General features: G+C 41.0%; 1 protein-coding gene across 1 annotated transcript in view; it reads right to left on the bottom strand.

The window, feature by feature from the left end:
• Window positions 1-1799: 1799 nt before the first annotated feature.
• LOC110485171 (myoferlin) overlaps window positions 1800-25559 on the bottom strand; it is a 57488-nt gene continuing 33728 nt past the window's right edge. Inside the window, exons 31-54 of the mRNA XM_036941044.1 lie at window positions 24432-24519; window positions 23932-24009; window positions 23444-23625; window positions 21334-21492; window positions 19901-20002; window positions 19521-19682; window positions 17010-17172; window positions 16759-16829; window positions 16506-16520; window positions 16294-16392; window positions 14459-14587; window positions 14000-14155; window positions 13655-13746; window positions 13236-13406; window positions 12060-12208; window positions 11619-11758; window positions 11040-11128; window positions 7168-7263; window positions 6355-6496; window positions 5917-6016; window positions 5435-5628; window positions 4232-4341; window positions 3885-4032; window positions 1800-3555 (exon numbers count right to left, since the gene is read on the bottom strand). Coding sequence (XP_036796939.1) covers window positions 3517-3555; window positions 3885-4032; window positions 4232-4341; window positions 5435-5628; window positions 5917-6016; window positions 6355-6496; window positions 7168-7263; window positions 11040-11128; window positions 11619-11758; window positions 12060-12208; window positions 13236-13406; window positions 13655-13746; window positions 14000-14155; window positions 14459-14587; window positions 16294-16392; window positions 16506-16520; window positions 16759-16829; window positions 17010-17172; window positions 19521-19682; window positions 19901-20002; window positions 21334-21492; window positions 23444-23625; window positions 23932-24009; window positions 24432-24519 — 2874 coding nt within the window. The 3' untranslated portion in view covers window positions 1800-3516. The remainder of the gene's footprint in view (window positions 3556-3884; window positions 4033-4231; window positions 4342-5434; window positions 5629-5916; window positions 6017-6354; window positions 6497-7167; window positions 7264-11039; window positions 11129-11618; window positions 11759-12059; window positions 12209-13235; window positions 13407-13654; window positions 13747-13999; window positions 14156-14458; window positions 14588-16293; window positions 16393-16505; window positions 16521-16758; window positions 16830-17009; window positions 17173-19520; window positions 19683-19900; window positions 20003-21333; window positions 21493-23443; window positions 23626-23931; window positions 24010-24431; window positions 24520-25559) is intronic.

Genomic DNA, 25559 nt, shown 5'->3' with positions numbered 1-25559 from the left:
ATATGACCCACTGAAGAGATGAGTCTTCAGTAGAGACTTAAAGGTTGAGACCGAGTTTGCGTCTCTGACATGGGTAGGCAGACCGTTCCTTAACAATGGAGCTCTATAGGAGAAAGCCCTGCCTCCAGCTGTTTGCTTAAAAATTCTAGGGACAATTAGGAGGCCTGCGTCTTGTGACCGTAGCGTACGTGTAGGTATGTACGGCAGGACCAAATCAGAGAGATAGGTAGGAGCAAGCCCATGTAATGCTTTGTAGGTTAGCAGTAAAACCTTGAAATCAGCCCTTGCTTTGACAGGAAGCCAGTGTAGAGAGGCTAGCACTGGAGTAATATGATCAAATTTTTGGGTTCTAGTCAGGATTCTAGCAGCCGTATTTAGCACTAACTGAAGTTTATTTAGTGCTTTATCCGGGTAGCTGGAAAGTAGAGCATTGCAGTAGTCTAACCTGGAAGTGACAAAAGCATGGATTAATTTTTCTGCATCATTTTTGGACAGAAAGTTTCTGATTTTTGCAATGTTACGTAGATGGAAAAAAGCTGTCCTTGAAATGGTCTTGATATGTTCTTCAAAAGAGAGATCAGGGTCCAGAGTAACACAGCTGAACACACCATCCCCACTGTCAAACATGGTGGTGGCAGCATCATGGTTTGGGCCTGCTTTTCTTCAGCAGGGACAGGGAAGATGGTTAAAATTGATGGGAAGATGGATGGAGCCAAATACAGGACCATTCTGGAAGAAAACCTGATGGAGTCTGCAAAAGACCTGAGACTGGGACGGAGATTTGTCTTCCAACAAGACAATGATCCAAAACATAAAGCAAAATCTACAATGGAATGGTTCAAAAATAAACATATCCAGGTGTTAGAATGGCCAAGTCAAAGTCCAGACCTGAATCCAATCGAGAATCTGTGGAAAGAACTGAAAACTGCTGTTCACAAATGCTCTCCATCCAACCTCATTGAGCTCGAGCTGTTTTGCAAGGAGGAATGGGAAAAAAATTCAGTCTCTCGATGTGCAAAACTGATTGAGACATACCCCAAGCGACTTACAGCTGTAATCGCAGCAAAAGGTGGCGCTACAAAGTATTAACTTAAGGGGGCTGAATAATTTTGCACGCCCAATTTTTCAGTTTTTGATTTGTTAAAAAAGTTTGAAATATCCAATAAATGTCGTTCCACTTCATGATTGTGTCCCACTTGTTGTTGATTCTTCACAAAAAAAAAACAGTTTTATATCTTTATGTTTGAAGCCTGAAATGTGGCAAAAGGTCGCAAAGTTCAAGGGGGCCGAATACTTTCGCAAGGCACTGTACTTTGTACTATATTAATTTAACAATGTTTGTAATTGCCTTGGAATTAATTAGAATATATTATGATATAAATACATTTCAAAGTAAATAAATAAATGTTCGAAGACTTGTTTTAAAAAAAAATAGTACTTTGATAGGGGACAGCAATTTAAACCTCTTCTGTAGAATCACCAATACAAATTATACAACTTAATGTGCTTTGCCTGACTTGCATTTGCTGAAAGTCAGCCAATAGATCATTCAGCCAATCGATAAATTGGTGGAATTGTCTACTGATTGAGTACTGACACAGTATACAAAACACAATCTATGGTTGTGACAAAGGGCAGTAGGCCAGATTCAAACCTATATGGACACTTTTAGCCATGTGTGCAGCAGGGCTGTGGAACTACCGCTACACCAGCCAGGTGTCAGTAAGTGATCTAAAACGCTGCCTTCAGGATCAGTGTGGAGAGAAACATTTACAGTAAATCCGCAACCGCCACGTTTGTACATAATCATTGTTCTTTATTAAAACATAGAAAAGCCTATTGATATGAATGAAATATGAACACAACAGTTGTTAGAGCCATTTTGTATGTGAAAAGAAAATATGTTAAAGTTATTATTCATAGTATGGAAACTGTTTATATGGAAATATAATGGTTAAAACGAAGATGTGTCAGTGGAACCCATAGAGGTAGAAAGAGGACTCTGGATGGATAGAACCTGTTTCAGCATGAACATTACCATTGAGGGCGTTCGCCATTTTAAAGTAGTCAACTGTTTGGGACTTCCTATGGGTTAAATTAAGGAAGGATCACATAATTCCATCCAGGTAATCAGGAGGGATCAGCCAAGGAAATATTACTCCTGAGGAAACATTCCAGAACTGCAGGTGGCAGTAAATCACCAACCTTGGCTTTATACCTGTTCAGACAACACACTCCAGGTGGCAGTATGCACCTTTTTAGTTTGTTTACTGACTCATAAAAGTAGAATAAGAAGAAATGGACTACTTTAAAAGTAACTGTCCAATATTAATGCGAGTAGACCGCTGATTGGCCAGCTCATCCTCCTCAGGAGGATGTCATCAACCTCTATGAGAAAATAGCAAGCATTTTTTTCTGTTTGAGGTTGGGATTTTTAAGTGTTTTTTCTCCCATTTCTGCTTTGGCCACAAAAAGAGTATAGGATGAGCCAACAACATTATTTGGGTATGAGTTATCAGAACATTACAATTTTAAAAGTGAGATTATCACTGGACAGTTACTTTAAAATTGAGATACCCCTCAATTGCACTGCCCATCCTGTCTCAGAAGCTATTATAGCACAGATACAATGATGAGCCTTCTTTATACCTCTATGGTGGAACCGAATTTAGAACGGGATAGAAGCCCGCTAGAAAAATGCCTTCCAAAAACTAGAGTGGTTAATACTGTTTCAGCTGTTTCATTAATACCTTTGGATTTACCCTTTGATTTCAAAACAATCATCTATTTTACCTTGTTAATTTTGTGTACCTTTTTGAGTTAGATCCCAATGAATATTTATAGTAAAACTGTCTATGCTTACATGTAAACCATGCTTAATTTATTATGTGTGACATACCTGGACTTACCCAGACTGTATGACATACCTAGACAATCTGTGAGTAAATTAAATGGGATTTTTGTTGCAACCAAGACATTATCTCATGCCCTTTCTTGGACACCTTCTTGGGACCTTCTCTGTATGGTGTCTAAGGACGTGGCTTATTAGAATGTTGGGACATTGTTTGAAGCCACAACAACAGTGTTTGTTGTTAGTAGTTTGTTCTGTCAGTAATGACAACATCTCTATATTAGGTTAAGTAAAGCATGCATACAAAATAGCATTTGATTAAATGCAGAAGACACATAATCGGTTGAATGCATTCAGTTTTGCGACTAACTAGGTATCCCCTTTCCCTTTCCTTTCGCTTTCGGTATTTCAGGGAAATACAGACAGGTAAGAACTGTACAAGTACAGTACAATTAAAAGGGCTGTGTAGCTACAGTATTTAATGCAAGTGAAGTGTAGCCTTGATTGATAAAGTGTAAAAATGTAAATAATGCATGCAACTCTGAAGACAACGATGATAGGAATACATTGCATAGAGTTTGTGAGGGTCTGAGTGTCAAGACTTCTGTCGCCTTATCCCTTGGACGAAGACGGGCATAGTACTCTGCTGCCCCGTAGAGTAACTCCTAAGAGAAAGGCTTCACAATTTTCATTGAGATGTAGTTCTGGAGAGGCAAGAGAAAAGATTGAATTAATAAAACACATCTTTTACTTTTATTTCAAGTAAGGTTAAATCCTCTGTTATATTCATATGCAGGATGCATTTGTGGAGTGGAATCAAATAAATGCAGTTATGCTTAATTTTACCGTATTATGTTGCAATTCAGCATATCAAAGAAATGATGCATGTTGCCTGTTTACACTATATGAGTGAATCACATACAAACACAACAAATGTATGCACTATCTACCCACTATAGTTGCTATGAATCAAAGTGTCTTCTAAGTGGCATAGACATATTCGTATTATAGATTACAAGGACATATATCTTACTGGTAGGGAGTACAGCAGGATCCCAAGGAACAAGAGCACAAGCAGGAGGACTATCAAACCAATGAAGATCCATTTGAATCTGCGCCATATGATGAACCTCATGGTCTTGCATGGACTGGTGAACCAGAAGAAGGAAGTGTCTGGGCGACTGTATGGAGAGAGAAACAACAAAGAACTGTAGGCCTAGGCAAGCCCAGTTTGAAATGTAGACTCTTATTGAGTGCCGTGTTGTTACTGAATGTTATAGCGCTATGTAGTTTGTATGTTAAAACATTCTACTTACAATGTAGAAGCTACAATGTTATTGTCATAGGTGGTTGAAAAGTGACTTGTGGATGATGTCTTACTTGGGGAAGTCCAGTTTGGGGTTCATGTTGGGTTCGTCCCGGCCCTTCCCAGCAGGCCTCTCTTCTACCTCCCTCTCTTCCACTATTTCCAGGGTCATCTCCACTTTCCCCTATGGGAACACAGAGACAGTCATAAACACTCCACAGACTTTCTCATCCATCTTCTCTGTGATCTATAAACATATTTAGCCCTAAAGCTTGTGACTTCAGATATCCATTTCACGTAATTATGTTTATCAATACTGTGCAAAGGATCAAAGTGACTAAATACTGTCACCTATGAGCAGGCATTTCTGGTTATACATTCATCCACAATGACACATGATCCACTATAAGAATTTATTTAGAGGAAATCTGTATTAACTTATTTTATTTCACATCTTAGTCGTGTTTATTATTATTTGAACATGCTGGTCATTTATGAACATTTGAACATCTTGGCCATGTTCTGTTATAATCTCCACCCGGCACAGCCAGAAGAGGCCACCCCTCATAGCCTGGTTCCTCTCTAGGTTTCTTCCTAGGTTTTGGCCTTTCTAGGGAGTTTTTCCTAGTCACCGTGCTTCTACACCTGCATTGCTTGCTGTTTGGGGTTTTAGGCTGGGTTTCTGTACAGCACTTTGAGATATAAGCTGATGTAAGAAGGGCTATATAAATTTATTTGATTTATCCAGAGAGGCTTTCATTCATCTTAAGGTAGCTAGATATGACAACCACATACCACAGTTACAGTAAATTCCCAAAGGGAAAGGTTGGTGTGTGTGTGTGCGTTCTGTCCATGTGTGTGTGTTGCCCACCGATAATCAACATAAGTGGACGCTAGGTCGGTGTCAGGGTCTCAACTTACGTTGAGAATTAAAATAGTAGAAAACAGAAGGTGCATTTTTTTAATTTGGTAGTGTTCCTCCATTGATTTTGGGGGCACAAATGTAATCTAGCGGTTAAGAGAGGGGCCAGTATCCGAAAGGTCGCTGTTTCAAATACCAGAGCTGACTAGGCGAAAAATCTGACATGCCCTTGAGCTGAGCTCCTGTAAGTCGCTCTGGTTAAAAAACGTCTGCTAAATTACAATTTTGTTAGTCACTCTCATCCAGGTATCGTATGAACATGGCATAAGTAATGGAAAATTTGTACATGGCAAAATGGGAGAATTTACTTAGAATTTGCCATTTTTTCTCTCTGTTTCGCTACAACGGGACTTACACCCAGGATGTGCTTCCCGTCCTGCTCGATCATACAGGGCCACCAGCCCCGCACAGACTTCTGGGAGAACAGAGAGTTGGGCGGTGGTTGTTTGGAAGGTGTGGAGCCTGTAACCCCTGGTAACATTTTCAGACTGCATTTCTCAGGGGTCTTGGCAGGGGGGATCAGATGAAGCAGATCCAGCTCAACTGTGCCTGTGTCCCAAATACAACACAAACTGCATTAGCAATCCCTTTATTTCACTGTTTCCTTCCCACATTTCCTATTCACCATTATATGTTATGTACTGCAGACCTGGGTTGAAATAAGATTGGTTTTCAGCTGCTGATGGATGTTTCTTGTTATTGTTTTGATGGACAATAAACATACATGAATACAATGAGTTAACCAGTCAGTCAGATTTTTGGAGACATCCAGTGATGAGAAAAAGAGAAACACTTTGTATCAGTTAGTTTAGATCAGAGGAAATAAATGTATCTTACCCAGGTAGTCATCCAGTGAGAATTTGTCATTGTCCCAAATCTGGACGATCAACTTTGGGGGGGTCCGAAACTCGGTTTGGTCCAGATTCCAAAAATGCTCCTTACAAACAAACACATTTGGATGTAAGTCTGGAGCTCACCATCTACCCAACATACGTTTCTGAAACTATTTTTTACGGTCAGACTTCTCCTTAATTTGTCAAAATGCTTCACTTTAGGCCGTAACTGTAAAAGAGAATGTGTTAGCTCAGTTGGTAGGGCATGGCGCTTGCAACACCAGAATAGTAGGTTTGATTCCTGGTACCACCCATACAAAAAATGCATGCACAACACACATGACTAAATTGCTTTGGATAAAAGCGTCTGCTAAATGGGGTATATCATTATTATAGTCAAATAAAGGCAATAAATAATACAATAAATCTTCTTCAAACGCACTTTCCTGGAAACGAGACACAGTTGCTCTGCAGGCAGGTAGTCAAAGCCAAAGACGAATCGCCAATTGAAGTTGCCGTCACCATCCAGGGATCTGTAATGGACGTCTGTCTTCTGCTTGTCCTGTTCCATACCAGGCATCCATCTGTAAATAAAATAAATATACTTTAAAATGACTAAAACCAAATGGAAACAGTGTAGTAATGATAATGGGCCTACATTCATACAGTTTCTTGACTGTTTCCAGCCTGCTAATAATCACCCAAATGAAAGCTAGACAGTCAGGGAGCATCAACAATTCCCAAACAATGGATAGAGCACTATTTTTTGCTAATTTTGAAGGCAAGGAATTACAACAAATATTCAGTGCGTCCCTTCAGACCTCATATGTGGCCTCCAGGGCAAAATGAGTTTGACACCACTGCTCTAGCGCCTATTAACTCGATCAACCACACATCATTATTTCTCTATCAATTCCCTGTTTACTGTATGCCACCAATCGAGTCGGCAGTGGGGTACACTCTCATGCACTCTGCAATGAAAACATTTCAACATAATTATGAAGTCAAAGTTGGTTGTGTCTTTACTTGTGTGTATTTCTTTACATTTGTTTTGGACACCTAGGTTTTCCTGCTAGAACCAGCACCTAGATCTTAAGTAGATGGACAGCTGTTCACATGGTTTTCACTTATTTTTTTGCACACTTAAAATATAGGGTTTTACAACCCTTGCTTGAACAGCAATACAGTATGATCCGTATGAGTAGCCAATCACTCAATACTGTACCATTGAGTAGCCAATCATGCTCTGCCGTACCCTTTGACGTAAATGTCACTCATATTCTCTCCGGTGATGCTGGTCTCATCTAGTATGACATCAGTGGTGTTCCAGACGATAGCCCGCATGAAGTACCTGTTGAAAAATATCATACACATAAAGGCTCAATCTGCCATTTCAATAAACAGCCTAACACTGCCACTTTGTTTGGTAAATGTAAAGGTGTGAGGTGGGGATGTAACTGCGCAAATTCATGAGCAGAGCTGAGAATGGAAGAACTGAGAGTCTATGAGATTGACACCATTCACGCACAGTCATCCTGATTCCCATTTAAAATAGCCTTCTGAGTGACCAAAATATATGTTCTCTCATGTGGAACTATCAGTAATAGTGGAAAGACAGGCGGTGTGGGTGGAGAGCTAATAGCCGGAGTGGGAGGGAGCTCATCTTGACTGACAGTTCTTTGAAACACCTATGTTATGAAACTTGGACACAGTGAGCAGTGTTCCAGTGAGATCATCCAAGCAACTCAAACAGCATTTAAGTTGTATGCAACATCCCAATCTTGTCATACATCACATGATGGTTTCACAAATTATTTGTTTTTCCAACTGTTTGGTTATTGTAACAGCATAAATATATATACATAATGATGCCTGTATAATTGAGTTAGCTAGCCAAGATGGAATTGTCAGCACTGATTTATCAAGCTAGCTATCTAGTTCATATTTCATTTGAAACTGGATGGAGTGAGGTCTGGGTACACCTCATAGAATATATATATATAATATATATATATATATATGTTTTTGTTATGTTACAGCCTTGTTCTAAAATTGATAATACCTCCAATACCCCAATCATTTTTTTGTTGTTGTTTTTGCTCATTTATTACAAATAAAAAACAGAAATATCACATTTACATATGTATTCAGACGCTTTACTCAGTACTTTGTTTTAGCACCTTTGGCAGCAACTACAGCCTTGTGTCTTGGGTATGAAGCTACAAGCTTGGCACACCTGTATTTGGGGAGTTTCTCACATTCTTCTCCGCAGATCCTCTCAAGCTATGTCAGGTTGGATGGGGAGCGTTGGTGCACAGCTATTTTCAGGTCTCTCCAGAGATGTTAGATCGCGTTCAACTCTGGGCTCTGGCTGGGCCACTCAAAGACATTCAGAAACTTGTCCCGAAGCCAATACTGCATTATCTTGGCTGTGTGCTTGGGCTCGTTGTCCTGTTGGAAGGTGAACCGTCGCCCCAGTCTGAGGTCCTGAGTGCTCTGGAGCAGGTTTTCATCAAGGATCTCTCTGTACATTACTCCGTTCATCTTTGCCTCGATCCTGACTAGTCTCTCAGTCCCTGCCGCAGATAAACATCCCCACAGCATGATGCTGCAACCACCATGCTTCACCGTAGGGATGGTGCCAGGTTTCCTCCAGACGTGACACTTGGCATTCAGGCCAAAGAGTTCAAACTTGGTTTCATCAGAACAGAGAATGTTGTTTCTCATGGTCTGAGAGTCTTTAGGTGCCTTTTGGCAAACTCCCAAACGAGCTGTCATGTGCCTTTTACTGAGGAGTGGCTTCTGTCTGGCCACTCTACCATAAAAGCCTGATTGGTGGAGTGCTGCAGAGATGGTTGTCCTTCTGGAAGGTTCCCCAATCTCCACAGATCAACTCTAGAGCTCTGTCAGAGTGACCACCTCCCTGACCGAGGCCAGCTCTAGGAAGAGTCTTTGTGGCTCCAAACTTCTTTCATTTAAGAATGATGGAGACCACTGTGTTCTTAGGGACCTTCAATGTTGCAGAAATGTTTTGGCCCCCTTCCCCAGATCTGTGCCTCGACACATTCCTGTCTCAGAGCTCTATGGACAATTCCTTGGACATCATGGCTTGGTTTTTGCTCTGACATGCACTGTCAACTGTAGGACCTTATATAGACAGGCGTGTGCCTTTCCAAATCATGTCCAATCAATTGAATTTAACACAGGTGGACTCCAATCAAGTTGTAGAAACCTATCACGGATGATCAATGGAAACAGGATGCACCTGAGCTCAATATCAAGTCTCATAGCAAATGGTCAGAATACTTATGTAAATAAGGTATTTTTGTTTTTTTATTTTTAATACATTTGCCCAAAAATTGTATACCTGTTTTCGTTCTGTCATTATGGGGTATTGTGTGTAGATTGCTAATGAAATTGTTTTATTAAATCAATTTTAGAACAAGGCTGTAACGTAACAAAATGTGGAAAAAGTAAAGGGGTCTGAATACTTTCCGAAGGCACCTTGACTGCTAGACCATGTTCATAAACCATGACTATCAATTATTATCTCCCAGAGGTGTGGACTCGAGTCACATGACTTGGACTCGAGTCAGACTCGAGTCACAAATATGATGACTTGCAACTCGACTTTGACTTTAACACCAATGACTCGTGACTTACCTTGGACTTGAGCCTTTTGACTCGAACTTACTTGATGATACCTTCCCCAAGCCCAAATATAAAAAAATATGCATAAAATAAAGCATCAACTCTTCATTTAACAGATTACAGTTTGAATAGGACAGCAGCCAATCAAATTGTGCCAGCTGAGAAAAAGTTGTGCATGGCAGTGCAGAGGAACACCGGTGGGTAAATTCAGATGAAGCCCTTGGAAAGATGATACCCAAAATGATTATTTTCAGATATAAAGACTACGCTTTATCAACAAAAAACAGATTGCAACTTCCAAAACATGCGGGAATTAAATTGCAGATGGAGGCGCAACAACTTACAACTTTGTTCGACATTTGAAGCTACACAAAGAACGGTAAAGCGTGGCTAATATAGGCAACAGCTATACAATTTATAACTTTGCTAGTGTAGCATGTAGGCTAACGTAACGTTAAATCAATGAGCGTCCACACAGTCAGTCTGTGCGGGAATGGGATCATTGCAAGATTGAGCTACAACTGGCTAGGCAGTTGGTAGTCTAAATCCTGTCTGATGTAACGTAAGTCTACTGTAACCATACACAGAGAGGGTGTGTGTGTGGTGTGTGTGAGTATGTGTTAAGGTTGGGTGATTGTGTACAAGCCTATATCGCCCGATTGCGCCCCATAGCGATCCTCAATAGTCGATCGCCATGGAAATATAAAGTTCATTTGGAAAGCAATAAAATGTATATATTTTTAAAAGCATTCATGATTTGCGTAAATGTAATATACTAAATATTACTCTTGTTAAAAATATGAAATGGTATTACATTTGGTGAAGAGCACATTATGACTTGGACTCGAAACTCAAAGTTTAGGACTTGAGACTTTTCGGTCTTGACTTGAGACTTGACTTGAGTGCTAAGACTTGAGACTTACTTGTGACTTGTAAAACAATGACTTGGTCCTATTGGTCCTATCTCCTATACTGCGTAGGAGTTTTGAACGACCCTTTCCCCCTTTTTTCCCATGCTGGCTGATGACCTAGCTAGCCATTAACTGGCTAACACCAGACACAAATGAAAGAGGAAACCTATAAATAACTTTGCTATAGATGAATAGGGGAAAACAGTAATTATATTTGCTGACACCCTGCAGTCAAATTTTGGCACCAATGATGGTTGCAAGGTGGTACTTATTTAAATTAGGTAAGAGAATAAGACGTTACCATTGGTGTGTTTAAAAGGAGGTGAATAAAAATGTATGTGATGTCATATAAAGCCTCAATTAACCCTGCCTCCTGAGTTCAAGTTTTTAACACAGAGGAGGAAGCCAGTAAGTGTATGATCAAACTTCATCAATGTACCAGCACCAGTCATTTCTCATACTTTGGTCATCCCACTTTGATCTGGTTTCATCCAAATATGATGATAAATATGATTTTGACTGTGCAGGGTCTTTATTTTTGAATGAATGTAATAAAGGCCCTCACTTCTTGGCTTTGCGTGGAGTAATGTGGCAGGGAGGTCCCAGTAAACCCAGGCTCTTGGGGAAGATGTCCACCCACATCTGAATCTTTCCCTAACGATGGGAAAGACAATACAATTGGTAAGTATTCTCTAGACCCGCCTTTCTCAAATCTCTCCTTGGGGACCCCCCAGAGCTAGCAAAGCTGATTCAACTTGTCAACTCAACATCAAGCCCTTACTACTTGAATCAGATGTGCTTGTTCAGAGCTACAACAAAATGGTGAAACGTCTGGGGGTCCCCGAGGAGAGGTTTGAGAAGCACTGCTCTAGACAATGTCATGCTGTCACACAACAAACAAACACCACATATCTTTTTTCTTCGATAACGTGGCCTGATAATGCAGTACAATGTTTGGACGTTTCATGAGGGCAATAAGGAAACACTTTATAATAACTATAATAAACTATAAGCATTTCATTACTTCTAAATGCATTTTTTTGACATGCTCATAAGCTTTATGAAGCACTTATAAACATTTACAACGGCTTACAATGACGGCTCTTAGAAAGTGTCATCGGAAAAAAGGAAATAAGGTACTAACCTGGGACAGTGTAGGTTGGTAAGTACTGTAGAGAGTCCTGGTTTCCACATGCTCTGGCACCAGACCCTGTTTACTGAGGACATGCAGGGCCATCCTCTCCCTGGCTGGACCCAGGTGCTGGTGGATGACTCTGTTGGCCTCTAGCGACAGGACACACAACTCAGTCAGGAGACAAGTTTGGGTTGACGTTCATATGACTAACACATTCACTATGTTGTGGTTGAAGTAAAATGCCAAATGCCACATGTATTTAAAAAAAATATATATATATTTATTCTTTCTGCTTTATCTGTGGAACTCCTCTAATAGAACTGAATGTAACTCAGATGGTTGAATGCTAACTTATTGGGCAAATCTCACATTGAAATGGATGGTTTACTTGGAGGTCTAGAGTGATCCCTCAAGTTAACGTGTGATTTGCTACTTAGGGGTTTTCTGTACCAAAGTCCAGCAGGCTGTAGTCTTTCCCCCCGAAGGAGAGTGTGCTGCCGTCAGCAGAGGTGCGGGGTGAAGGGATCCCTCTCAGTCTGGCCAGGTTCTCCAGGATCTGGGAAGGTTTCAGCTGATCCCTCCACTGGTTGGTCCCTGAGCTGTTTTGTAATGTTATATTTGGGGTCACTTAGAAATGTCCTTGTTTTTCAAAGAAAACACATTTTCTGTCCATTAAAATAACATAACATTGATCAGAAATACAGTGTAGACATTGTTAATTTTGTAAATGACTATTGTAGCTGGAAATGGCTGATTTTTTATGGAATATCTACATAGGTGTACAGGGGCTCATTATCAGCAACCATCACTTGTGTGTTCTGATGGCACGGTGTTTGCTAATCCAAGTTTATAATTTTAAAAGGTTAATTGATCATTAGAAAACCCTTTTGAAATTATGTTAGCACAGCTGAAATCTGTTGTTCTGATTAAAGAAGCAATAAAACTGGTCTTCTTTAGACTAGTTGAGTATCTGTAGCATCAGCATTTGTGGGTTCGAATACAGGCTCAAAATGGCCAGAAACAGAGAACTTTCTTCTGAAACTCGTCAGTCTGTTCTTGTTCTGAGAAATGAAGGCTATTCCATGCGAGAAAAGGCCAAGTAACTGAAGATCTCATACAACGCTGTGTACTACTCCCTTCACAGAACAGCGCAAACTGGCCCTAACCAGAATATAAAGAGGAGTGGGAGGCCCCAGTGCACAACTGAGCAAGAGGACAAGTACATTAAAAATACAGTTTTCAGCTGTGCTAACATAATTGCAAAAGGGTTTTCTAATGATCAGTTAGCCTTTTAAAACGTGTCATTGGAACAGAGGAGTGATGGTTGGTGATTATGGGCCTCTGTACGCCTATGTAGATATTCCATAAAAAATCTGCCGTTTCCAGCTACAATAGTCATTTACAAGGACATTTCGAAGTGACGCCAAACTTTTGAACGGTAGTGTAATACAATAGAATTCTCTAGTGGGGGCTGGATTAGGCCAGAATAAAAGTTAGGAAACTACATGCAATTAAAAGTCATGAAACATAAATTCAACAGATCTGAGACAGAGTGGGAAAGTTGGAATGAGAGACCTTTATAACTGACAGTCGTACAGACGGACAGACATGCACATACACACTCACATGCAGTAGGACTGCGGCAGGCCGCAGTAGGCGCCGAAGCGGGAGAGGAGTCTGTTCTCCAGGTCAATGACCGTCTCTCCCACTTTCTCATCTCGGCTGAGCAAGTCATAGTCGTACACGGCTATCTTCAGGTCTTTGTCTTGAGGGAGGAAACAGGACAGCTCAAACATCCTGACACAAGAGGAAGAGAAGAGGTTAACTTGGTCAGGTACACTTCTGTGTGCATTATTGATTTCACTTGGCTGAAACAACTTGATACATTTCATAATAACTCATTCATCCATCCATTCATTAAGTCCTTCCTTCATTCAACAGTTTCAGTTTTTCGTTAAAACTACTACTGTAGGCCATCATTGTAGAATAAGAATTTGTTCTTAACTGACTTGCCTACTTAAATATGGTTAAATAAAAATGTTTACCTGCCAAACTCTGGATTGAGGGTGTTTGGTGTGTAGTCATCCCTGTCATCTTTTGTTTTCTTCCCCAAAGAGATCTTGATGTAAGGGTCACACTAAAAACCAAAAACAAACACAAATGTTGAAATATGGTATGGTGTTTGTGTGGGAAAAGGCTATATAAGTCATCTATTTTAATGAGAACTGTTGGTTGGTGAGGGGGAGGGGCAAACGTATGTATATGCGCTGCAAAAACGCTCAGCTGAAAATTGAAATTAATTCAGCTTTTGACATAAGCCTGATCCAGGATCGCGTTGGAAGTGTTCTCAGTGTGTAGAGTCTCTAAGACTGTGTTTGGCGTCCACTCACCATGCCGTTGTTGTCTTTAGGCTGCAGGTCCATGCATCGCACCACGTAGATCCTGACCAGGCACTCCTGCAACCCACTCTCAGGCAGCTCTCTGAACTGGCGTGGTGGGGCTGGCACCCCTGGGTCATCAGATAGGGGGTACACCCGGAACGAGCCCTACAGCACAGGAGACACCAGCAGGGTCAGGGGTCAAAAGTCAGGCTAGGTGTCAATACTTAGGCTGGTGTCCACATATAAAGTGGAGAAAATAAGGATGTTTTATCATTGGTTCTATGTAATGTTGTTCCCCCCCCCCCCCCACCAGCTGTATGTGCAGGGCTTTAAAAGGCCCCCAGTCCATGTCTCCTTGTTATTGAAAACAGGCTCTGGACAGAACTCCCTTGAAAATATATCTTAACAGGATGACATGTACACACGAAGGATCATACATTCCTAAAGGAAAAAGAGGTCTGTGATCACCTTGAACTCTCCGACCACTGAGGGGTCGTCGTCCTCATCCTCAGTCTTCCCCCGCTGCAGTCGGAACGTTTTACAGAAATCTGTCAGCCCTCGGAAATCTGGGACCTCCTCCAGCTCCCCTTCATACACCTGGCAAAACACACACATCACACTGTTATACACGAGGACACATAACTTAATATGTTGAGGACAAACACACATCACACAACCTGAAACACCTTAAGACACACGCACAGATACACAGACACAGACAGACACAGACCCACACAAATCAAAATGATTGGCTCCCTCGATAAATATAACAAAAAAAGACAGTATAAAATAAATAATACAAACACTGAGATATATTGTTATTTATTCTAATACAATTGCTCCGTGAAAGAGACTTTGTTAAACAAGTAATAACAATTTTTTTTTTTTTAAAAGATAGGTGTCAAAATTATTGGCACCCGTTTTCAATACTCCAGCACCCTCCCCTTACGATGATAAGGACCCGTTTTCAATACTCCAGCACCCTCCCCTTATGAGGATAAGGACACGTTTTCAATACTCCAGCACCCTCCCCTTACGATGATAAGGACCCGTTTTCAATACTCCAGCACCCTCCCCTTATGAGGATAAGGACACGTTTTCAATACTCCAGCACCCTCCCCTTACGATGATAAGGACCCGTTTTCAATACTCCAGCACCCTCCCCTTACGATGATAAGGACCCGTTTTCAATACTCCAGCACCCTCCCCTTACGATGATAAGGACCCTAAGCCTTTTCCAAAAATGTTTTATAACATTGGAGAACACATTGGGAGGGATCTTAGACTATTCCTCCATACAGAATCTTTCCAGATCCTTGATATCCTTCCCTAATGGACGGCCCTCTTCAAGTCCAACCACAGGTTTTCAATGGGGTTCAAGACCGGAGACTGAGATGGCCATTGCAAGATGATGATTTCGTGGCCAAAGAGCTCTTTTTTCATGTCATCTGACCAAGTGCCAATACCATTTAGCAAACTCCAGGCGGTGCGATGGTCAGATGACATGAATATAAAGCTCTTTGGCCATGTACACCAGTGGTGGATTTGGAATCGAAAGAAGGATGCGTATGCAGAAAATAACCTTATAGCTACCGTAAAATATGGCGGTGGATCTCTGATGTTATGTGGCTATTTTGTTTCCACTGGTCCTGGGGCCCTTGTTAAGGTCAACGGCATCATGAACTTTACCAAGTACCAGGAAATTTTAGCCAAAAAACCTGGTTTCCTCTGCCAGGAGGCTGAAATTTGGCTGCAAGTAAATCTTCTAGCGAGACAATAGCCCAAGCACACATCAACATCCACAAAGAAATGTTTAATTGACCACAAAATCAACATTTTACAATGACCATTTCAGTCTCCAGACTTGAACCCCATTGAAAACCGGTGGTTTGAATTGAAGAGGGCCATCCATAAGAGAAGGATATCAAGGATCTGGAAATATAATTGACCAATATCTTTAAGCATACAATATAGCTCAGTATTTGTATTATTAATTGTATACAGTCTTTACAGCTAATCAAGAGTGTCAATCATTTGGGACCTGGCTGTATTGTACTACCCTGATACACCTGAGACGATACACACAATTCACACCATCAATCATATAAGAAAACACACATTTCTCACAGCATCACCATTATACAGGCTGTCGTGTAAAACCCAGGTGGGTGTTAAATATTGACGGGAAAAGTCCTATGAACAATCCTTGTGACCATTGTTAGACAAAAGAGACTTCCAAAAAAAAACAGGTCAACTCAAAACCTTTCAGTCTCGGAGACAGAAGTGGTAGATTCTCACTGTACCTTTAGGGTGTCGTATCCTTTTTTGAGGTACGGCCCACACTTCTCGTGCTCTCCCACAGAGGCATAGAACTTACTCCACCAGTCAACTGCCTCCTCCTCCTGCAAAACAGGCAGACTTAAATCAGCCTCAATAACAGCACATTTTGACTCGGTCAAATCCTCCATTCTTTCCGTCCTTGATCATATGTATTCATAAAAAGGAAAAATCTCACCTTCTCTTTGTGGAGCTAAGAAGAAAAACAGAAGAAAAACCATCAGAATGTGTAACCACACAACACGTTAGCCTGATCCCAGATCTGTTTGTACCATCTTGTCAACTCTTTGTCACTCATTGTCATGCCAAGCTATTTTTACAAGACAGCAGAAACAGCATGGCACCCAGGCTACAGTGCTGGTACATTTCTGATAAAACAACACAACACAAGCTAATACTGTAAAGTCCTTTATGAGTTTTACAGTAGCTACCTCAGTATTAAGGATGGGCCTATCCTCCATGTTAATGATGATGTCTCCTTGAGTTGCTGCCATCATGGCCACTATTACAATAATACACAACAGAAAAGAAAGGGGGTAGTAAATAGAGTTGACACATACAGTACAGTACTTTAGCAATGTTGTGTGTGGATGTGTGTGTGTGTGTATCTGTGTGCACATTCGTGGATACGTTCATGCGTATTTGTGTGCGTGCATACGTGGTTCTGTTTGTATGTGTGTACCTTTGGAAGACATGGCCACCTCAGCATTGGTGACGTAAGGGTCACAGCGGAACTCCTCCAGGGAGAGGGTACACTGGCCCACAATGGGCTTCCTACCGAAGGGCCGGTGGTCGATCACCTTCAGAACGATGGGAGGGGTGTATATCTCCTCTTTGGGTAGGAGCTGGGGGTAGGGGGAGGGAGGTAGGGTTAACCTGGCTCAGACAACTCAGTGTTACCAGTGATACAGAAACTACATTTTACATATCCATATTAGACATTGAGCAGACGGTCTTAGCGACAGTTAGTTAGTGCATGAACTATAGGATCGGATCGAAGACAATCAATCAATTAAAAAGAAAGCATAATATCAATCAGCTTAAATGCAGAGACATTTCAACTGGTTTATCTTAATGGTTGTCAAACATTTCAACCTAAGTAATGTTTCATTGGGATGGAAAATGCATCAATAATCGGGGTCCTTAAAGCTGGAATCTGTAGTGGTGATAATTCCACGTCCGTTTGAGATATTACAACAACAAAGACATTATTTCAAGCAACGAATGCTGTTTACTTGGTTCTGACATCATTGCAGGAATGATAGAACATCAGAGTACGCACTAGGATAATTTATTTTTACCATGATGGATGCTCATCTCCTCTGTTACAAAAACATTAACAAATGTGCCTGGGGCGAACGCAGGTTAGCATTTTTTGTCATGAATCATTTTCTGGAGGCAGCTCTGCAGCGTGGTCACTAGCTGGCAAAGTCACAAAGTCATAAAATCTAATTTTAAACCTAACTTTAACATTAACCACACTGCTAACCCTAATGCCTAACCCTAACCTATTTTTACAATAGAGCCAATTTTGACTTTGCAGCTTGCCGAAAGGTTGCTGGATCGAATCCCCAAGCTGACAAGGTAAAAATCTGTCGTTCTGCCCCTGAGCAAGGCAGTTAATCCACTGTTCCCCAGGCGCCGAAGACGTGGATATCAATTAAGGCAGCCCTATGCACCTCTCTGATTCAGAGGGGTGGGATTAAATGCGGAAGACACATTTCAGTTGAATTCCCTTTCCTATCTAAGGGGAAATTACACAGTTCTGCCTCCAGGACAATAAACGTCAACCTGCGAGGCGACCAGTGAAGCCTTTCGTGGATTTCAGCTTTAACCTTTTGCGTGTAGGGGGCAGTATTTTTGTTTTAGGCTAAAAAACGTACCCATTTGAAACTTCCTATTTCTCAGCCCCAGACACTAGAATATGCATATAATTGTCAGATTAGGATAGAAAACACTCTAAAGTTTCCAAAACTGTAAAAATATTGTCTGTGAATATAACAGAACTGATATTGCAGGCGAAAGCCTGAGGAAAATCCAATCAGGAAGTGCCTCTTATTTTGAAAGCTCTCTGTTCCTATGCAAGCCTATCCTCCATTCAAAGGGATATCAACCAGATTCCTTTTTCTATGGCTTCCCTAAGGTGTCAGTCTTTAGACAGTTTCAGGCTTTTATTTTGAAAAATGATCGTGAAGGATCACATTGTGTAAGTGGATAGGTGGGGGCTCTCAGAGTGAGTTTTTGCGCAATTGAGTAAAGCCGCCATTGTTTCTCCCACTGTTATTGAAAAACCTACACACTCGGTTGATATATTATCTAATATATATTTTAAAAACAACATGAGGATTGATTATAAAAACGTTTGACATGTTTCTGTGGACATTATGGATATTATTTGGAATATACTGTGTTGTCGTGACCGCTCTTTCCTGTGGATTTCTGAACATATTGCGACAAACAAACGTTGGTATTTTGGGTATAAAAATAATCTTTATGGAACAAAAGGAACATTTGTTGTGTAACTGGGAGTCTTGTGAGTGAAAACATCCGAAGATCATCAAAGGTAAATTATTAATTTGATTGCTTTTCTGATTTTCGTGACCAAGCTTCCTGATGCTAAGTGTACATAATGCTATGCTAGGCTATCGATAAATTTACACAAACGCTTGGATTGCTTTTGCTGTAAAGCATAATTTCAAAATCTGAGACGACAGGTGGATTAACAAAAGGCTAAGCTGTGTTTTGCAATATTGCACTTGTGATTTCATGAATATGAATATTTTTCAGTAATATTATTTGACTGTTGTGCGATGCTATTCAGAGGTTGCTGATGAAAATGATCCCGCTAACGGGATGGGTAGCGCCAAGAAGTTAAAGATTAGCCTAGTCCTAGACCTGTTTGTGTTGTCTTGCCAGCTCCTATGGTCATTGTCAATGTCAAACACAAACATATCTGAGACCAAACTAGTTAAGTATCAACTTGGATACAAAACTATAGTACGTATGGTGTACAGTTAAAATACCACTAAATACCACTAAAATATAGTACATTCATGTCACGTTCATTCAGTCACTTTGTTGACATCGAGAGCATTTGTCTTCTCCTTCCAGTCCCTGATATTAATAGTATATCTCATGGAGAGAACTGTACAGAACTGTACAGTACACTGAGTTTGAAGGGAAGTTGCAGTACCACTTTAAAGAAGAGGACAGATCCGGGGAAGTTGGGGTTCTTCTTGATGTTCTTGATGACGGCCGTCTGGACGACCTCCCCCCCACACTCCACCATGAGACTGGGAGAGGTGACTGTGGCCAACTGGTAGGTCTTCATGTTCCTCAGACCCCAGGCTAAGATCTAGGACACAACACACACACACACCGCACACACATGAGCAAGAATGTGCATGTACACACACACGCACGCAGGAGAATGTGTGTGTGTCTTTATGTGTGTGAATGTGTACTTGTGTGTGTGTGTGTGTGTTCATGTCTTTGTTGTGTGTGTAGGAGTTCATGCATGCGCAAGCGTGCATGTGAGTGTGTGTGTGTGTTACGGGCTGCCTGAGGCCTAACCTCGATGGCGGTAAGCTGTACGACAGGCCTGATTCCTTGGGGAACCATGTAGAGTGTAGCTCCTCGTCTGGGGGGCACCAGGGGCAAGTCACTCTCATTGGCCTAAAAGTAATAAACATCAATCAATCAATTAATTGTATTTTAAATCGTGATTTTCACAAAAAAAAGTACTCTACAGTAACTCTACCTGGACTGGAGTTGGTGGAAGTTGCATCAACCACTGACACACAGTCAGATATTTTCCACCCGCCTGGCGCGTGAGGTTAGGGGTCAAGAAACCTGATCCTAGATCTGTGGTTAGGCGCAACTTTCACCTTAACAACACTGCAACACTGGGCACTACCCAGCTAGCATATTTGCTTCATTGGAAGTTGTGGGAACATACTTTTTTGGTTTCACTTTTGTTCTAAGCCACGTTCTTAGAACGTAAGTGAAAATTTCACCTGTTCTGGGAACGCACATTTTTAAGTTGCAGGGAGGTTCTGAGAATGTATTATTATGGTTCTCTGAAAGTTTCCCTGGCAATTTTCTAAACTTTCAGAGAATGGAAATTCTAGGTTATTTGAAGACAATTAAAAAACCTTCTGAGACTTTTAATAAAACTGCTAGCTTAGTTTGGGTTAAATGTTTTGAACTCCAAGCACAGATAGGACACATGAAAATGAATTTGCATAGGCATTAATCATGCATTTATTGTGGCACAGCATCAGTGATATGCAAAACAAGGAGCTTCTGTTCTCTATCCATGGAATTAGCCCACTGTACCACCAGGTTGGAGCTAGCATGCCATATTTTTTTTAAACTCATACAAAGGTGTTAATTTTAATCTACAAACAGACCCCACTTCAAAGGAAACAAGTACACATTAAGATCAGGTGTGGCCAATTAGTGGGCACGGCCAACACACCTGAACACACTTAACAAGACAGAGGACAGAGAGAGTTTTGTTGATGCTGAGAAGAATGGAATGTATATGTTTTTAACATACATTCTAAAAACTTTCTCTGAGCGTTACAAACAAACGTTTTCTTAATGTTCCCCAAACAATGTGACAACATGACTTTAAATAGAACCATGAGGAAACCTGTAAGAAAAGTTATTCTGAAGTACTGAAGAAAGTACTCAGAAATATTGCAGAACATTCCAATGTCAAACAAATTGGAGAACGTTCCTAGAACATTACCAGCATTTTAATTGAATGTAACCATCTTTGAACTTTTGGAAACGTTCTGTTAAAGTAATGAAATTCCAAGAAAATAAAGTGTTTTGTCAGTTTCCTTAAATGTGCTGAGAATGTTCCAAGGCCAAGCAACTATCCAGCACCATTCCCAGAAAGTTGCGGGAAGGTTGTATGCTGAATAAACATAGGACCACGAAGCTCTAAGAAACATATGGTTCTCAGAACATTGTGTGCTAGCTGGGTAGTACTTTACCTTGTCTTTCAGCAATAGCTCAGCAGCCACCAGCATCTCTCCTGCGCTGCGCCCTTTCTTGGTGACGGGGAACCACAGCAGTTTGGGGGAGACCACCGTGCCGAGGTTCAGCTTCACCACAGGGGGGCACGTACAGCGACCCATGGCCTCGTCTTTACCCTGAGAGTCGGACACAGCACAGGGATATGTAGCATCTACATTTACACTTTAGTACATTTAGCAGACACTCTTTTTCAGAGCAACTTGCAATCAGTGCATTCGACTAAAGTAGGCAAAACATCTACATATCCAGATAATTTCAAGTAAAACCTTAAAAAATAACTAGCTAATAGTACAAGAGTAACAGTAAAGAAAAACACAAACACAACAGTTTTTCTTTTTTGTCTACAAGGACAGATGCTTCCAACATACATGCTAAAAAGAAAAATAATAACAGATAACTAGATCGGTATCAACTGCTTGCACTAGTCAAAAACAATGGTATCAAAATATTATTGAACTTACAATATGACACTGTTGAAATAGACAGGGCTGGAGAGGGATAGCCCCCTTTTTTTCAATTTTCGCCTAAATGACATACCAAATCTAACTGCCTGAAGCTCAGTCCCTGAAGCAAGGATATGCATTTTCTTGGTACCATTTGAAAGAAAACACTGACATTTGAGGAAATGTGAATTGAATGTAGGAGAATTTAACACGCTAGTTTTGGTAGAAGAAAATACAAAGAAAAAAACAACTGTTTTTTTTTACTACCATCTTTGAAATGAAAGAGAAAGGTCACAGCTCTAGCCATCACTCTGGTTGTAATTCCGATAGTGTCCACAGGATGGCATCAGTGTATGTGCAAAGTTTCAGATGGAAAACTTGAAGTATCAGTGAACTACAATACTTTTAGTGTGAAGTCCCCAGGTACATTTGGGCAAATCGTGAAGGAAACATTCGCATTCATATTACATTTTACTGCAAGAATATCGTCAAATCTGTATATTTGGACTTTGATTTAGCTTTCTAAGTATTAGTAGCCATATTATAAGTTCAACATTTGCAAAACAACAAAATAACTCTGAATATCCTTATCATTTTTTTCTAAAATGAAAAGGCATGCTGTCGTACAAGGTTAGAAGCTACATTTTACGACACATACATGGTTTCCGGATATTCCCGTAAATCCCAGTTCATTGGCTATCTAGCTAGCTTTGTTTGATCCCGATTGGTGCTTATTTGACAAAGATACAGTCGTTCAAGTGATGACCGCCCGCGTCATCGGCGTGCCATGAAGGCTTCGCTCTCTGACCAAATATGGTGTCCTATAGGATACACTACACCCCTAATGATATAGTGAAGACTTGTTACCTTCTAGGATCTCTGAGGAATACATACAAACGTGATTTGGCTGGTTGAAACAACGTTTAGGATGAGATTTTCACAGATTCCTTTCTTTGCAAATTGAACGAGTAGAAATACAAAATCGATTGTGCATGCTATATGGACCTTTTTAGGATAGGAAAAAGGATTTTATCTAACTTAATGACACTTCATGTTACAGTATCTATGGGACCCGTTGGATGATACATTCTGAAATCTTGCTCTGATTTAAGTACACTTGTCACCTTCAGAGGTGTATTTATCAAACCTATCGCGGTGAAAAAGTGTTTTGCTGTTTGGAGCTCTCCTCAAACAATAGCATGGCATTTTGTCACAGTAATAGCTACCGTAAATTGGTCAGTTTAGTTACATGAACAATAATTGAAGCTTTCAGCCAATATAAGACACTTTTATGTACCGACATTTGTTGTTTCTCTAAAACCTGCGATCTTGACATAACATGCTGCATGATTTACAACTGTCCTGTTGACTGAATTCCGATCGTTAAGAAGATTAACAGGGCACAGGTGAATAAGTCCAGGTGAACAGGCAGTGGATGGAAATTGACGGGCGTAATGTATTGACTTGACTCAGACTCACAGGATTCATTGAAATGTACTTAGTGGTGGTCGCACACATTGACCACATACATAAGTGTATCACATGTATGTACAGTGCTCGGCTGGTAAGTGTCTCTAACACACTACAACTGGTAGGGTAAGTGAGGGTAGGATAGGGTACATACCACCTGGTCACTGTCGTAGAGCTCCAGCACTACGTTGGGGGGGTTGAGTGCAATGGTCTGGGGGTCTCCATAGATCTCAATGTCATTAAAGATGAGGGTCTGGTCCCAGGTGGGGTTTAGAGTGGCCCTGATGACCTCCGTGGTCTTACTCACATGGAGGAAGGACACATGGGCATAGGGATCTGAAGCAGAAGACCAGAGCACAGTCATCAACGGATTTAATCAGCTAGTGGTTCAATTACAACTGCTGTGAGGATTGGGTTACACTTCCACCTCCACCTCTCTCTTTCCCCATGCAATGTTAGTGGAAACAACCCAGTTTGTTCCCACTAGCATTGCTTAGATGTTTCAAAAGTACTAGCCAGGAGAATGTGGACGGTGCTCAAGAACTAGCTAACAAACAAATGGTATGGATATAACAACCCGCTTGGTAAATTCCCCCAAAAAAGTGAGCTCTCCATTTATCTACATTTTATGATTTTCCTCACCTGAGAAGCTGTCCCTGTCCATGGCGATAAGATTCCTGGCCTGATAGACATACACCCTCAGATGGTACATATACGACCCTGAAGAGAGAGTGATAGTGATTTAATGTAATCTGAAAAGTGTGGGCCCAGACTTCCTGAGAGGAAGGGCAGTGGAGTGGAGGAATCTGAGGAGAAATCAACATTTAGGCTGTGGCCAGACAGAGATTGTCCGTAAAAAACAACAACATTTGGCCCAGTGTTTTTTCTAGTGTAGTCATACCTTCACGAACAAAGGAGATGATGAATGTCTATCTGTCAACAAAAATGCTGATGTTGTCCATCTTGTTAAGTATGCAACTCCTATGCAACATGTGTAAATTAGTTTACTTTTTTGATGGACAAACAGGACTGTGACCAATGCATATGTGTTTTTCATACTCTTTCATCTATCTCTGTGTGGCCACAGCCTTAATCCCTTAATCAGTGTCTACAATCAGCTGGCATGGGTCAATGTTACTCACGGTCAAAGTTACAGGAAACGGTGGGTGTGTTGGCACCAAACAGTCTGGCTGCGTCCTTCTTACTGGCCTTCTCATCAACATCTACCCCCTGTAGACAAAACACAGACGCTGAGTTTACAAAGACACCTCCAGTCTGATCTCTTCCCACTAATTGGTCTTTTGACCAATCAGATCAGCTCTTTTGCCAATAAGTGGGAATGCGATCAGAATTGGGCTCCCTGTGTAAACACAGCCAGAGAGACCAGTTCAGAACAGGACTAGCAATGCCTTCATTAGAGTCTGTTGGAGCCTGCTGGAGCAATAACGATATTGCTTAAATCTATCCAATCCTCTTGAATCTCCATAAGTGTCCAGGGACTAGGAGTTTGGGTTTGTTTCTGGATGGTACGGCAGCACAAATAGCACAACGCTGTGAATAAAATTTGATTTGATTTGAAATAAATAGGGCATGAGTCAACGCTGGTCTAATCCGTGCCTTTTGAGTGCTTTGCCAACCAGGATCACTGGGCAGGAAGGGGCAGATGGAGGAGAATAATGAGAGGATATTATAATCAAGATAACACACTGAAAGGCACTTGGCCAAATTCCATTGTGTTTTCATGGACTGGGTTTCCCAAAGCCTTTTGATGGGTTCTGACTTTTAGATATGAAATACACGTATTCATGTCACTGAGGGAGAGAGGGAAATGTATAACGTTTACATTCTGTCAGGATATGTTATTGTTAGCCATCAGGGATCCTATGGGAGAAGAGACATAGTCTGGTTACAAGTCAACATGACAGCCGTGAGTTGGGGAGGAGTGAGTCCTTTGGGACAGAGGTCAAGTTAGATGAAGTGAGGAAGAACATGTATCACTAATCTTCTTGATGGCAACAGAGGTGTATTGGCTGTTCGGATGCGTAACAAGGGACTCAGCATAGGAGAAATGGTTAAATACCCGTGCTTGTGTGAATATGTTCCTTGTCTTATGCAGCTGTATGACCCAGTGGGTGAATAAACTCGGTTTGAACTTTAATAAGCGTGTGTGAGTTTTTTACTCTGTTTAACTAGAACCTAACACTTTGTAGCTAAAGGATTATTTTATTTATTTCCACAACCCAGTTCCACCACCCAGTCACACAGCTGGG

Source organism: Oncorhynchus mykiss, chromosome 13 (assembly GCF_013265735.2).
Source record: "Oncorhynchus mykiss isolate Arlee chromosome 13, USDA_OmykA_1.1, whole genome shotgun sequence".
Taxonomy (NCBI): Eukaryota; Metazoa; Chordata; class Actinopteri; order Salmoniformes; family Salmonidae; genus Oncorhynchus; species Oncorhynchus mykiss.
The sequence above is the reverse complement of the archived record's forward strand: the minus strand, read 5'-3'. Positions and strand labels throughout refer to the sequence as shown.